Source organism: Centruroides vittatus, unplaced genomic scaffold (genome assembly GCF_030686945.1).
Source record: "Centruroides vittatus isolate TY-2023 unplaced genomic scaffold, ASM3068694v2 contig_1776, whole genome shotgun sequence".
NCBI classification, from domain to species: Eukaryota; Metazoa; Arthropoda; class Arachnida; order Scorpiones; family Buthidae; genus Centruroides; species Centruroides vittatus.
In genome coordinates this window covers 2062790-2076996 of record NW_027121087.1, presented here as the reverse complement: position 1 = coordinate 2076996, position 14207 = coordinate 2062790, and the positions used below count along the sequence as shown (strand labels likewise).

Below are 14207 nucleotides of genomic sequence, written 5' to 3'. Positions count from 1 at the left end.
AGATATGAGGCCAAAAAATCTATTTTTGGATTAAAAATAATTTTTAATTCAAAATTTGTATTTTTAAATTCTGAAAGTTAGAAATAATTTTTATTATTGTATACTTTATAATATTCAACATCAATACATTTTTTAATTGTCTTTTTTGTTTTTGAACTCAATGAAATTTTTATGCAAAATACAGTTTGTAGTCTGGAGAAAACTTGTACAGATGGAGTAGTTTCTCTGCAATAATTATATAAAATAAACAAACAAATTTAAAATGGGACTTATATCCTGAAAAACTAATCCTTTTGTGTAAATTATTTGCATATATCATAGTATGAAACTAATTAGGCATTAAATTCAAATTTGAGTGATAACTGTCAAGAAACAATTTTGCTACAATAGGCATAATATCCATTTAAAAACATTACAGATCTGTACAAATATGTGTATTCTTAATCACTTAAATATATATATAACAATATATAACATTATATATATATATATATATGGGAAAATACAGTGTGTGTATGTGTGTACATGTACATACATACATACATACTGTATTTTCCCATGTATGAGATGACTTTTTAACCCAGGAAAAATTTTCTTGAAAGTTGGGGGAGGGGAGTCGTCTTATATGCCAGAAAGTACAGTACTATATATATATATATAGTAGTACTGTCCGACTCCCCCCCCAACTTTCGAGAAGATTTTTCCTGGGTTAAAAAGTCATCTTATACATGGGAAAATACAGTATGTATACAAACCAAGAAAAATTTTGCATTATCTATATATATAATCGAGACGAGATGATAATAATAATAATAATAATATCATCATCATCATTATCATTATCAGTGCAGAGCCCAAACGGTTAGGAGTTGAAAGTTGAAATTTGGTACATAATGTGCGTTCTTGTGACGTACCCTAACTAAGAAGGGATTTTTCGAAATTCCTCCCCACGGGGGAGAGGGACAGGATTAAGTCTTCCATCAACAATGTAAGTGTTAAGTAACAATGGAAGTGTTAAGAGAAAGCAATGTGCAAGACCAAGATGCAGTTTTTTTCGTTTTTGCGGGAAATCGAACATATTTTTAGACCCATCTAAAAATTCTATAATTAGTCTGGAAACAGGGGGACCCAATTCTTGCATTCTGTGGAAACGAGTAAGGTTGACTATAACGTAATAATCTTAATCTTTGCTATTGTTACTTTTTCCCGAGCAACGCCAGGCGTACCCACTAGTATATATATATATATATATATATAGTACTAATAATACTATATATATATATATAATGCTAAATTTTTCTTAGTTTTTTTTTTTGTTCAATTTTGCAGCAATTATTTACTCTTGATAACTTTTCTTAAATAAATAAAGTAAATTTAAAGAGGTTAAATTAGAATTTCAAATATTTAAATTACTAATAGTTTTTAGAAAGATACTAGTACTTTTGAAATGAAAAATTTTATACTTTATATAGGTAGGATAGATAACAATTTGAAAATTTTTATATGAAATGATTTTGATTCTTCTTTAATTTTATATGATGTAATCCATGTTTCCAGACTAAAAGTACTATACACATTTTTAATTGGTCTGATATAATAAATTACGGATGATAAAACAGAATTGACTGGAAGATAACTTCATTTCTAATAATGGTATTGTAGGAATGAGAATAAACTTAAATAGCAAAAATTATGAAATATTTTTGATAATTGTCCATTATTGTTTAAAATGTTAATTGTAATTTTATCAATTCTATGTACATCATTTGAAAAAGATTAATTTTCTAGTAGAAATTGATTTTTGATATATTTTTCAGGCAGAATTAGATCTTCTTGATCTAAATCCCCTTTTGGAATCATCTAAAGCTTTAGTGGTAAGTTTGTTTTAAATTTGATTTTGGATTTTTTAAATTATTTATTTGCAGCATATGTTTATTATTTTGACTTGTCTTGTATTTTCTTTTATCTCTGTATTCATGTTGTACAGTAGAAGTTCATTAATTTAGTGCTTGCTAATCGGAATGGCCAGTAATCTGGAACCCTATGAAAAGTAACCAACAATCTGAAATTGTTTGATCCTGCAGGCTAGTATTCAGGGAGTTGGAATAATTTTGGACATACGGTGTTCTAAAGACTCAGGGTGAAAATAAAGGCAAAAGTTGGGGGTGTGGCTGTGTGTGTGTTTTTACATCAGGAGATTGACCAATGGAATCAAGAGCAGTGTGATTTGAGAAAATGACTCATTTTGTTTGTATTGGATTAGATGGGTTAGACACTTCTACTGCTGCTTTCCTTTGACTAAAATATGTGTACACTCAAACCTGTTTTTGTGCGGTCTTTTTTGTGCGATTTTTTTATATGTGCAATGTGTTTTGTGCAATTATTTTTGTGCAGTATACCAATTTGATTGAAATTCATATATCGCGCACAAAAAATCACACAAATAAAAAATCGCACAAAAATAGACTACACAAAAACAGGTTTGAGTGTATACCACAGTTTTTGAACAAGATAGTGTGAACATCTTTCACTTGAAGGCATTACCTGATTTTTTTTTTCCTGCAGGTTTTAATAAGAATTAAAACCTAACCTTGGCCTGCTATTATGCATTATGACAATCTATTCTGTGATGATGAATATCTTCTATTGAAGAAAGCCTTACTGGCAACATACATAGCTGCCATCTGAACAATCCAATGGCATTTCTCATATAGCCACTTATTAATTTAATTTTAAGTGGTTACACGTAGATGAAAATAAAGCCGTTGTGGAAATTTTGACTGACTGCCGAAATTATTGAAAGCATTACAAATTTACAAAAAGTTGACGAAACAGAAGACAACAAGGACAACAAAGTAAATGAAACCACAAAATTCTCTTGGTTTAAGGCACATATGAGCAACCCCTGCCTGCAGGCTGGATTCAGCTCTCTACTTCTTTTGATCTGGCCCTAATCTATTTCAGCAAGTTTGTCTGATTCATGATGGGAGAAAACATGGCATGTTCTACTAACTTATATTAAGCTGACATCATATGAATTGTATAAAACATACCATGTTTTCTCCCACCAAGGTCTCTCTCTCACTTTTGCTAGTGGGCATGTGTGAATGTGTCAGTTAAGCACTTGCATTGGTCTTGGGCTTTGTTCAGGGCCTGTAGTGTAGAAGAGTTTTGTTTCATAGTTTCGAATATTGCTTATAAATTTGGGACAATGTCGGGGATTATGTCAAAAAAAGAAAAGTAGATGCAAAGAATTGTCAATTTCAAGACATGTGAATGGAGGATTATTATTTTATTCTGAATAAAGGTTTGCCTGTATGTTTGATGTACAACAAATTTATATCCGTCAACAAAGAATACAACTTGAAGAGACACTTTACTTTGAGACATGCGGATCACCAAAAAGTTGATGGCCAACTATGAAAAGATGAAATACAGAAGTTGAAGAACTTGGATACCCAGCAGCAAATGTTCAACAAGCAAAGAATGTGGTACCCACAGCATTGTCAAAGTCATCTTTGTGGTAAGCAAAAAAATCACTAAGCATTCTAAGCCATTTGGTGAAGGAGACTTTATCAAAGAATGTCTGATGGATGTTGCAAGTCTTGAAAAGAAAGACTTTAAGAATATTTGTATGTTGAGATACTGTTGTCCGATGGATAGAAATTATGACTGATGATATCAAAAAAGTCTAAAAGAGAAGATTGTTAGATTGGAAGCATTTTCAATTTCTTTGGATGACAGAACCGATGCCTCCAGTACAGCACAACTAGCAATATTTATTTGAGGAGTTGATGCAGATTTCAACATCACAGAAGAATTATTGGTGCTCCAGTCATTAAAAGGAACAACTACTGGTGAAGATATATTTGAAGTAGTCAATATAACCTTTGAGAGATTTGGACTTAAATGGAGTTTATTATCTGGCGTAGGCACTGATGGAGCCCCTGCAATGGTTGGTGCACAGAACGGATTTATTGGAATAGTTTGTGAAAAAGCAATAGATCTACAGATCTATTTGGAAAATTTAACAAATTTTCATTGCATTATCCACAAACAAAATTTGTCTGCAAAATCAATTAAATTCTCAAATGTTATGGAAGTTTTAGTAGCCAGTATTAACTTTGTCATGTGCACTTACCGTATCACTGCCAATTTAAGGAGTATTTGGTAGACCTATGTTCGGATTATGAAGATGTGTCTTATTATTGTGAACTGAGGTGGTTGAGTAAATGTAACATGTTAAAATGATTTTATGATCTGAGATAAGACATTGCAGATTTTATGGACATAAAAGGAAATGCAGTTAACCAAGTAAGACAATGAGTGGGTGTGATTTAGCATTCCTTGTAGATGTCACCAGAAACATTAACAAACTGAATCTTAAATTGCAAAAACAAGGACAATTTGTTCATGAACTGCATGGGCATGTCAAAGCTTTTTGTAATAAACCAAGATTGTTGGAAAGTCAGATAAGAACTAAAAATTATCCAGAGCCTGATTTACCTGTACACATTTACACACTGTTTCGGACCATTCAGTCTTTTATCAGCAGGTTTACCACCATCATGTGCTAAGAACAAGATTTAAAAAGGGGTTACAATAATGCTACAATAATTCACTGTACAATAATACTATTAAAATGACTTACATTATTTTGGTCTCTAATAACATTGAAATATAAAAATAACATTTAATAAATGTAAAAATACAGAGCATTCACAAAGATAAAACCTTTGTTGTTGCCTTTTGCTTTTGTCATTGCACACCATCAGTAGTCCATCAAAAATTACAAAAATTACAGAGACTACCTTTCTTTATAGGCTACTGCCTCTGCAACAAACATGCTGGTAAAACATTCTCTGGTGTTTTGCCATATCACAATAATGCTTTTTTTTTTACTGTTTTTGCATGTTTGTTGCAGAGGCAGTAGCCTATAAAGAAAGGTCGTCTCCATAATTTTTGTAATTTTTGATGGACTACTGATGGTGTGCAATGACAAAAGGAAAAGGCAATGACAAAGGTTTTATCTTTGTGAATGCTCTGTATTTTTATATTTATTAAATGTTAAATAATGTCAGCCACAATTTTATTTTAAAAAAATAAAATAATAACATAAAAATCCACATTAAGTCTCCGATCTTGTATATATAAATCAACTATTTTAAAAAATACATATTTAAAAAGGGTAGTTGTGAAAACATTTTCCTAAAACCAACATATCCAACACCTTCCTTTGCCTGGACCATTATCGTATTTCTAAGTACGTTTTCTCTATAAATGTGTCAACCCGCCACCCCTGTTGATAATACTGTCCCAGGATTGATGGATTTTTTATCCCAAGTTGTTAATTCTATTGCTTTGTCTTTTAATGTACATATTTTCATATAGTTGATTTTTATAATTATTGCTTTCTTTTCTTTTTATTTTAACTGTATTTAAATCTATTTCACATCCATTTGTATTGAAGTGTTTAGCCACTGCTGAATATGCATAATTACCTTTAATACCATGAGTGTGTTCCTTTATATGTGTTTTCAATTATCTTTTTGTTTCTCCTATATATGTTTTTCTTGGTCTACAATTACAATCAAATGAGTATACTACATCTTTTTCTTCTGTTATTTCCTGTTTTTTTATTACTTCTGTAATATATCTTTGGTTGAGTCCCTTTTTTTTCTGGTATTAAATTTATTTTATTAGCTAATATTTTCTTAACCCTTTCAAAAAATTTAGGTATATATGTTAATTTCACAAAGTATTTATCCTTAACAAATAGTTAGTTTTTTTTTCCTTGTACATTATCTTCTTTTGTATCCATTTTTCCAGTAGTGTCTTTGGGTAATCATTTAATATGAATATTTTGACTATTTCTTCTATTTCCATTTTTTCTGTATACATTTTAAATATATTCAATTTCATACTTCTTGGTACAAATGACTTATAATTAAGAACTTTTGGTATCTGCATAGGCTTGACATATTTGCTATAAACTAATTTATCGTCCTTCCTTTCTATAGTTATATCTAAATAATTAATACTGTTCTGTCTTCCTGTTTCTAATTCAAACTGGATATTTTCTTTAATGTGGTTAGCCTGTTCTAATATTAAATTTTTTTCTCATTCGTTTGTATTATCATATTTGATAATAGAAAATCATCATCATATTATAAATAAAATTGGATACCATGTATGTTTCTAATCTTTTCATAAATCTGTGTTGAATATTTCCGCCAATCTTGGGCCTATGCATGTTCTCATCGGTATTCCATTGGTTTGGATGTAAAATTTATTGTCAAACTGGAAATAATTATTTTCTATTACCAATAAACATAGTTTGATTATCCATTGTGGGGCATTTATTCTTAATAACGAATTTTTAATATCTTCTTTAGTTATAGTAGGGTACATATTTTTAATATCTAATGATACTAATTTTGGGTTGTTATTAATAACTATATTATCATTTCTATGTTGGTTTTAGGAAAATGTTTTCACAACCCTCTTTTTTAAATATGTATTTTTTTTTAAAATAGTTGATTTATATATACAGGATCTGAGACTTAATATGGATTTTTATTTTATTTTTATATTTCAATGTTATTAGAAACCAAAATAATGTAAGTCATTTTAATAGTATTATTGTACGGTGAATTATTGTAGCATTATTGTAACCACTTTTTAAATCTTGTTTCTAGCACATGGTGGCAGCAAACTGCTGATAAGGGACCAAAAGGTCCGAAACATAGTGTGTAAATTGTGTACAGGTAAATCAGGACAGCAATAAAGATCTTTTTTTTTCTGGATACGTTTCCTCATTTTGCAGGACTTGGACACTGTATAATAAGTCCTAGTAATACAGTCTGTCCTAGTAGACAGTTTAAATAATAAAAAGGGAATATTTTTTTGGATCCATGGTTTGAAGCATCAGTTAATATAGTAACACAGTTGCATTTGCTAAAGCAATCTTTTAATTCACTTGTTACTATTGGTGCTAACACATTTACAATAATAGCTTCTGTTTTCATATCTAAATTTCTGTTCAAAACTAGTTTGAATTAACTTAGAAGCACAATCGCTTGAGCAAAAACAGTGGTTCTCTTGTACCATATGATAAGCCCAGGTGCCTTCTGTCACAGCAGCTACCAAGCTTCTGACTTACATATGTGTGAGATGTATTGCTATGCTGTCATCACCTCACTATTAGGCATTACTGTCAGATGATATTTTGCTTCTTTTTTTCCAAAATTGTTACTGCAGGTTGTTCTCTCTCTGAAAATGGAACATTTTGGCATCCCAAAGCTGTTCTTGGGGACAATGGGATAGACTACTTAAAAACAGGACGCATGGTTACGTTAGTTATAACGTGAACACAACATTGTAAAAATAGTTTTTGCAAATGTATTATATTTTTATTCTGATGTTAGATTTAATGTTAAATAAGCTACGGGACTTTTAAAAAAATACATTTACTGTATATCTCGGCAGATAAGATGACCTTCAGATAAGACGAGGTATAAATTTTCGTTTAAGTTTTATAGTTTTAGCATATATGTCTTATAAGACAACCCCTCAAACTATCAACGGCCTGTGAATTTAGTTTAGATCAGCGATCATCATTTGAGTAATAATACTGTGTAGCGTATACGGAATTACGTCCTATTTGTAATTTTTTGAATGAACAAATTTTATTTTCTTGCACTGCCTTGCGATTGTTGCAAACATTCGGGTAATGACTTCGATATTCACAAAAACGTTGTATGGGCTATGCTATTTTGTGCACATACCCTAGTTTCTACTAGTAAATAATTACGATTTGTCCGTTCTTTTATAATGGTTTTAAATTAAATAAATTTCAATCTAATTTTTTTGTATCTGTCTTATAAGACGATCCCAGATTTTAGGGGCCTATTTTTATGATTCAACTATTGTCTTATCTGCCGAGATATACGGTAATTTAGTTTTGAGCAAACCATAAAAATGCACAATACAGTGTGGACATAATTTTGTGAACACCAAATATACTTTACAAAAACAATCCAAAAGTAAGCTCAATGTAATGAATAATTAATATTTTTTCATCATCTTTGTTTTGTTAATTATTTCCAACAATCTGTGATTACGAGTGTCAAACATTTTAGAAATAATGTTTGATTTTTGTTTTCATTAAATGACTTTTTACAACTTTCTGAATTTTTGCCTAGGATACAGTTTGTGAAGGAAACTGCTCATTGGCAGACGATCGGTCATGATGTTAATGACAAACATTTTCAGTAATGTTCAAGTATGGACTCTTAGGAAGCCATATTCAAACCTTAAACAAAACTATTTTAACATACTACATATAATTTTTTTTTTTTTTTTTTTTTTGTTCTATACTGACACAATGAAGTGACTTCTTTCAAACACTTGGCAGGTTATTCATCTTTTTATTCAGTTAGAACGCTAGTTACAAATTGTGTTTCGGGCATTTGCCCCTCTTCAGCTAACTTAAAAGTATAAATTATGAACCTACAGACAGCACAGCAAGGTAATGGATTGACAGGTAGTGAACTTGGCGACAGGACATTCGAACTTGACGAACTTAATTTATATCCTAATTCGTCATCAAAAGTTGTACAAATACTATTGTAGTATTTACGGACACAGCTCCCATACATCTGTTACAACGACGCAATTCGGTTTGCTTAAAATTGTAAATATGAACGTACAGGCAAGAAACATAGTAAACTATATCCAATTCTATGGAATGAGTGAAGAGTAAGCTGATTTGACATGTAGCAAGCTTGACAGCATAACATTTAAATATGACGAAATTTAGTAGTTTAAAATTAATGTTCAAATAAAAATTACAAACACATTATAACGGTAACTAGTTTACCTATGATATATATCTTAAATCATAATACAGATTTACACAATAAGTGTTGTGGTTTGTTCAGATGGGTCTCACGCATAACTATCCCAACAGCACAATCCAGTCTGCCAATTTGCATATATATCGGTATGCAGCAATAGAGTATTTTGGATACAAACTTAAATTTCTATAATATTAATCATCACCCAAAATACATCCGTATATTTATAATTACTAAATTGTTATATAAAAAAACATTAAGCACTTGTAATTAATGTACAATAATATCCAGTAATCTCTAACATATTTATGTTATTTTTATCCAGTTTTTGCAAATTTTAACACTTAAATTTCTATTTATACAATTCTGATGTTTATTTTTAATTATCTCTACACTCTCTTTAAACTTTCTATGATATGCCTTCGTTTCTTTGTGTAAGATCTGTATATTGGATTTGTCAATGTTGCAATTATTCATTATGCAGTGGTTGTGGAATACAGAATTTAGACGGTGATATTTCAAATCAGATATATGCTCTTTAACATGTATTTTAAGTTTGCATTTAGTCTCGCCTATATAAAAACTTGCTTTTGCATGTACAGTACAAGGTATTTTATACACAATATTTTTCATTTCCTCTATTTAGTTTTTGTTTTCTCGTATTTTGTTTAGCCCTCAATCTAGAAAATAAATTTTTATATTTTGGGGCGAGTTTCATATTATTTTTCTTCATCTTTCTATCTATTTTCTCGTACATATTTTTTATATATAGGAAACCTAAATATTTGAATTTTACTTTTATTTTTTCTTTTTCTTCTGTTATTTTGATAGTGTTATCGATTCTTTGTTGCCATTTATTATTTAATCTAGTAGGATACCCGTTTAAATTAAATTTTTACTTTAGATCATTTATGTATTTATTTTTGTTAATTTCTTCACTAGTTCTATTTTGTAATATTTTTTATATGGAATATAAAAAACATTCTTTTTGATGTACAAAGGTTTCCTTTTCTTGTGATTACGGTAGACCCCCCCCTATAACACGGTAGATACGTTCCATGTTATATGAATCCGTGTTGTACGAGTCACTTAAATACGTGAGCCAATCACAGGCCCAGCACGTGTGCAGTTTAGGGGGTACGGCTGATTTGAAAGGTTTTCTTCCATAAAATTAATTGATTCTAGACTAATTTGACTCAACATTTCCAAATCACGTATAATTTTTTGGGAATAGTCCATATAAACTATGCTATAAACAAAAAATTGTAGGATTACTTACCGAGTATGCACCATTCGACAACGCCATTGCTTATGCTTGTTTTTGTCGCGGAGCGGCTCATCAAACGGCAGGCCCCTGTTTCCCGATAAGTTATTTTTCTGCAAAAATTTTGCTGAACTTTGGAGATATCATTATTATAAATATAATTTTTATGGCCATTAAATAATAATTGTTTTTTTTAGTAAGTCCGCTGCTCATTTAAACTCACCGGTTTGTGTAATGTCCGCTATTGGTCCAGATTCAACTAATCCTGTCACAATACAAGTTGGTGATGATGTTTTACCATGTTATACGAGTCTCTCTTAGTGTGTTATAGGAATACGATAGCAATTTTTTCGCCGTGTTATACAAATCCATGTTATATGAACCCGTGTTTTAGGGGGGTCTACTGTACTACATCTGCATACCGTATACTATTGTCAGTTATATTTTCCTCTTCAATTGTAAATTGAATTTCCTTATGTATATTATTATTTTTTCTATTTCTTTCTTTAATTCTAACTTCTAGTTCATTATATACAATCAAAACGTTATCAACTTTTGTAATATTGTATACCGGGTATATTTTTAATTTTTTTGTCTATTTCAATCATTATTATTTCTGCAAGCTTTGGTCCAATGATCGACCCCATACTAATACCATCCTCTTGTGTATAATATTTATCTTCTATCTCAAAATAATTACTTTTGTAAGTAAATTGTAATAATTCTATAATGTAAGGTTCTATATTCATTTTTCCGAGTTGATTTTTAATTATTTCCCATTTTATTGGTGGATACATGTCGGTCACATCTAGACTGGCTAATTTTGATGTATTTCTTATTTTAACTTGCCTTAGATCATCTAAAAGTTCATCTGTGTTTTTAATAGAATATTTTGAATTTTCATAATTCTTAAGCTTTTGTTTCAAAAATTTCTCCAAATTATACAATACAGTAAATTTAAAGTCTACCATTGGTCTTACTTTTTCGTCCTTCTTGTGGGTCTTGAGTTGTATGTTTAGCCTAGGTGTTCTGTCATTATCCTCATATAAAATGAAGTCTTTTTTATTTTTAGTAATTTCACTAAGTTTTTGTAATTTCGTGATTCTTTTATTTAGTTCATCGTATATAATTTTCTTTGGGTTAATTGGTAATTCTCTACATTTTTTCCCTTTTACAATTTCTATTTTTTTGAAATTATCCAGTCCTGAGTCACTATAACAACCTGCTTGGATTTATCAGCTCTTATGATATTCAGTTTATCATGCAGAAATATATGTAATTTTTCTATTTCAGTTTTATAACTATAGTAATTTTTATCTTTACCTTTGCTTTTTCTTTTTTTCTCACTGTATATTTTTTAATTATATTACTTAATTTAATTTTTAGAATTTCAGAGTCTACTCTGTTAACTCATTACACATTCAGTCCAGACCGGGCACTATATCCATAACCTCCCAACTATTAGGTCCGTTGAAATCTAATCCCTTCTGTATCATCTCGAGAATATCGCTAGGAATCACGAATTTTGTTTTATTCAATACAAGGGATTTTTCCATTCCAATATCTCTTCCATAGAAGGATATTTGAACTTTTTCACCAATTTACGTTTATTCATTCTGTAACTATCAACACTGATTCTGTGTGAAGTTTTTGTTTCCTCGTTTTTTTCTTGCTTTTTCTGTTTACTATATTTCTGCAAACTGTGCTTTAGTCTTCTAATTTTAATATATTTAAATTTTATAGCTGATTTCAAGATTTTTAAATTAATGTAATTCCGTGTTGGGATGTTTTTACTGATAGACTTAGGAAGTGAAAGTGTTCTTAACTGTCTGTTTTCTTTGAGATGTACTGTACCTTTAGGTAATATATATCTACTAGTAGTCTATCTCACCTCGTATCTTCTCACTGTGATTTGTCTCTTGATGCTGAACTGTATCCATGTTTTCTTATTTCTTTTTTTTGCAGTATAAATTTGTGCATTGTGTTGAAACTATTAATCATCTGGGAATTGAGCATATAGTATTGACTTTACACAATTCTGTAATATTCAAATATTCAACAGCTTTTACAAACTTTAGTAATTCAACATGCACAAATCCTTCAGGACCCACCACAGCCTATATCATAATACTTCTGCCTCCCATCTGACACTTCGACATTCAAAGAATGGAAGAGTCATCACTGTAGGTTCCAAGAATATGTTCACGAGGTTGAGGCCGAAGTTTTAAACACGAGAACATGTACGTTGGACGTTCACCGCCTCTTTCTTGTAAGCCTAAAAGTTTGACAATGGCGTTTGGAATGTCAAGCATGATTCCACTGACTTTCCAAACACAGTTGTCAAACTTCTAGGCTTACAGGAAAGCGGCGCTGAACGTCCAACGTACATGTTTGTTTTCGCATTTAAAACTTCTGCTTCAACCTCGCTATTGTCCATTAGAAGAAAACTTCTTGTCAAAGAAAACAGTTTTATTAAATGGATATGCATCCTGTAGCCATTCCATCACTTCAGCAAGTCAATCTATGTTCTGAGATTAAAGGTAATTGCTGCTTCACGTGGTGGTATATAAATCTTTCCTGTTTTATTGAATGTTGTACAATCAGTATTGCAGGCAAATGACAGTTTTCTTTGATTTTTTTTACACGATGTAACATGTCCATTTTGTCCACTGAGTTGACTCACTCCTTTCTTAATTTAAGTTTTATGTTTGAGATAACTTGTGTTTTTTGGCTTTACAGTAATCATTTTGTATAAGCTTGTGCACAGAACTTATTGGAATAGCCATTTTGCAAGAAATTTCTCAAATACCCCTTCTGTTCTGAAACAACTCATTTACCTTTTCAATGATTGCTTGTGGATACATTTTTTATCACTTACAGACTGACAAAATTACACTATATTTCTTTTAGCAAGAAACTTTGTTTATATTTCTTACTTGCATTTTCATTGTGGGTAGCTCAAGTATTCAGTTGTCCACTTTTACCTGTATGAATATGACTTTTCCCTACTTCTAAGATAAAAATGAGCATATTCCGAAAACACACAATGTATATTAATATAACAAAATTAGAATTTATGTTATGTTATTGAATTTGCAAAATGCAAGGCTATTTTGTAGTGTGGTGATCACAAAATTGTAACCACCACCTTATGCAATTATTCATAAAATTATTAATATATACATATTTGTATCTCCCAAAATTGTATGAAGCATTTAGTCATGCTCTCTACTTGATCATTTTCTACTTTGAATATAGATTCAAAAACTTGCTTTTTGAAAGGCAAGATTTATAATTTACATATAAAAATTCTATTTATCATTATTGAAGTTTTTATTCAAATAATAATGTGCAAATTCAAATGGCATTTTTTAATCCAAATAAATTTGTTTTAATAAGTGATCAGTAATTTTTTTCATATGATTTCTTATCTGAAATCAACAAGGACTATTTTTTTTACTAAGTAATAATTTTAAATCAAGGTTTTACTGTGTTTTTAACAGACTAATTCTGGCAAGGGGGTCTGTTAAAGATGAAAGTCAATTATATAATAAAGTAGGTTTTTAAAATGCTTGTGTTAAACTAATTAATATGTCAATATTTTATCTTATGTAGACACATTTGTGTAATTAAAATTAAGTATGTATGAAAAGTTTAATTTCACAGAAAAGTTTTCTGTATGTATTATTGCTTGTGTACTTAATATATTTCTGAGACTGTAAAAAACAACTATATGATCTAAATCAAAATAAACAAACAGTTTTTTGTTAAATATACTTTATTTGTTTAATTAAATAGATTAGTGTTTTTTTAAAAAAAGGAAAAATTTGAGTTTGACAAAAACACACAAAAAATTTGTTATTATCCAAAGGGGAATAAAATATTGAGAAACACAAGTTGCCATGTGAAGTTATGAGCAACGATGTTTCCTCTAATTTTTTTTGTAGATGAGCAGAACATATACTTCTCTGAACAAAAAAATTTTTGCTGAGCAGATTCTGAGAAAAAATAAGATTATATATATACACAGTGCGGCAATTATATTCCGGGACTGGATCTATAAAAATGAAACAAAACAATTTTAT

The 14207-nt window shown here is 30.0% G+C and overlaps 1 protein-coding gene across 3 annotated transcripts in view; it reads left to right on the top strand.

Annotated features, from left to right (window-relative positions):
- Positions 1–14207, top strand: part of LOC136969311 (WD repeat-containing protein 26-like) — a 78772-nt gene that overhangs the window by 27739 nt on the left and 36826 nt on the right. For all 3 annotated transcript variants that reach the window (XM_067263432.1, XM_067263433.1, XM_067263431.1), the window contains one exon: positions 1818–1874. In XM_067263432.1, coding sequence (XP_067119533.1) covers positions 1818–1874 — 57 coding nt within the window. The remainder of the gene's footprint in view (positions 1–1817; positions 1875–14207) is intronic.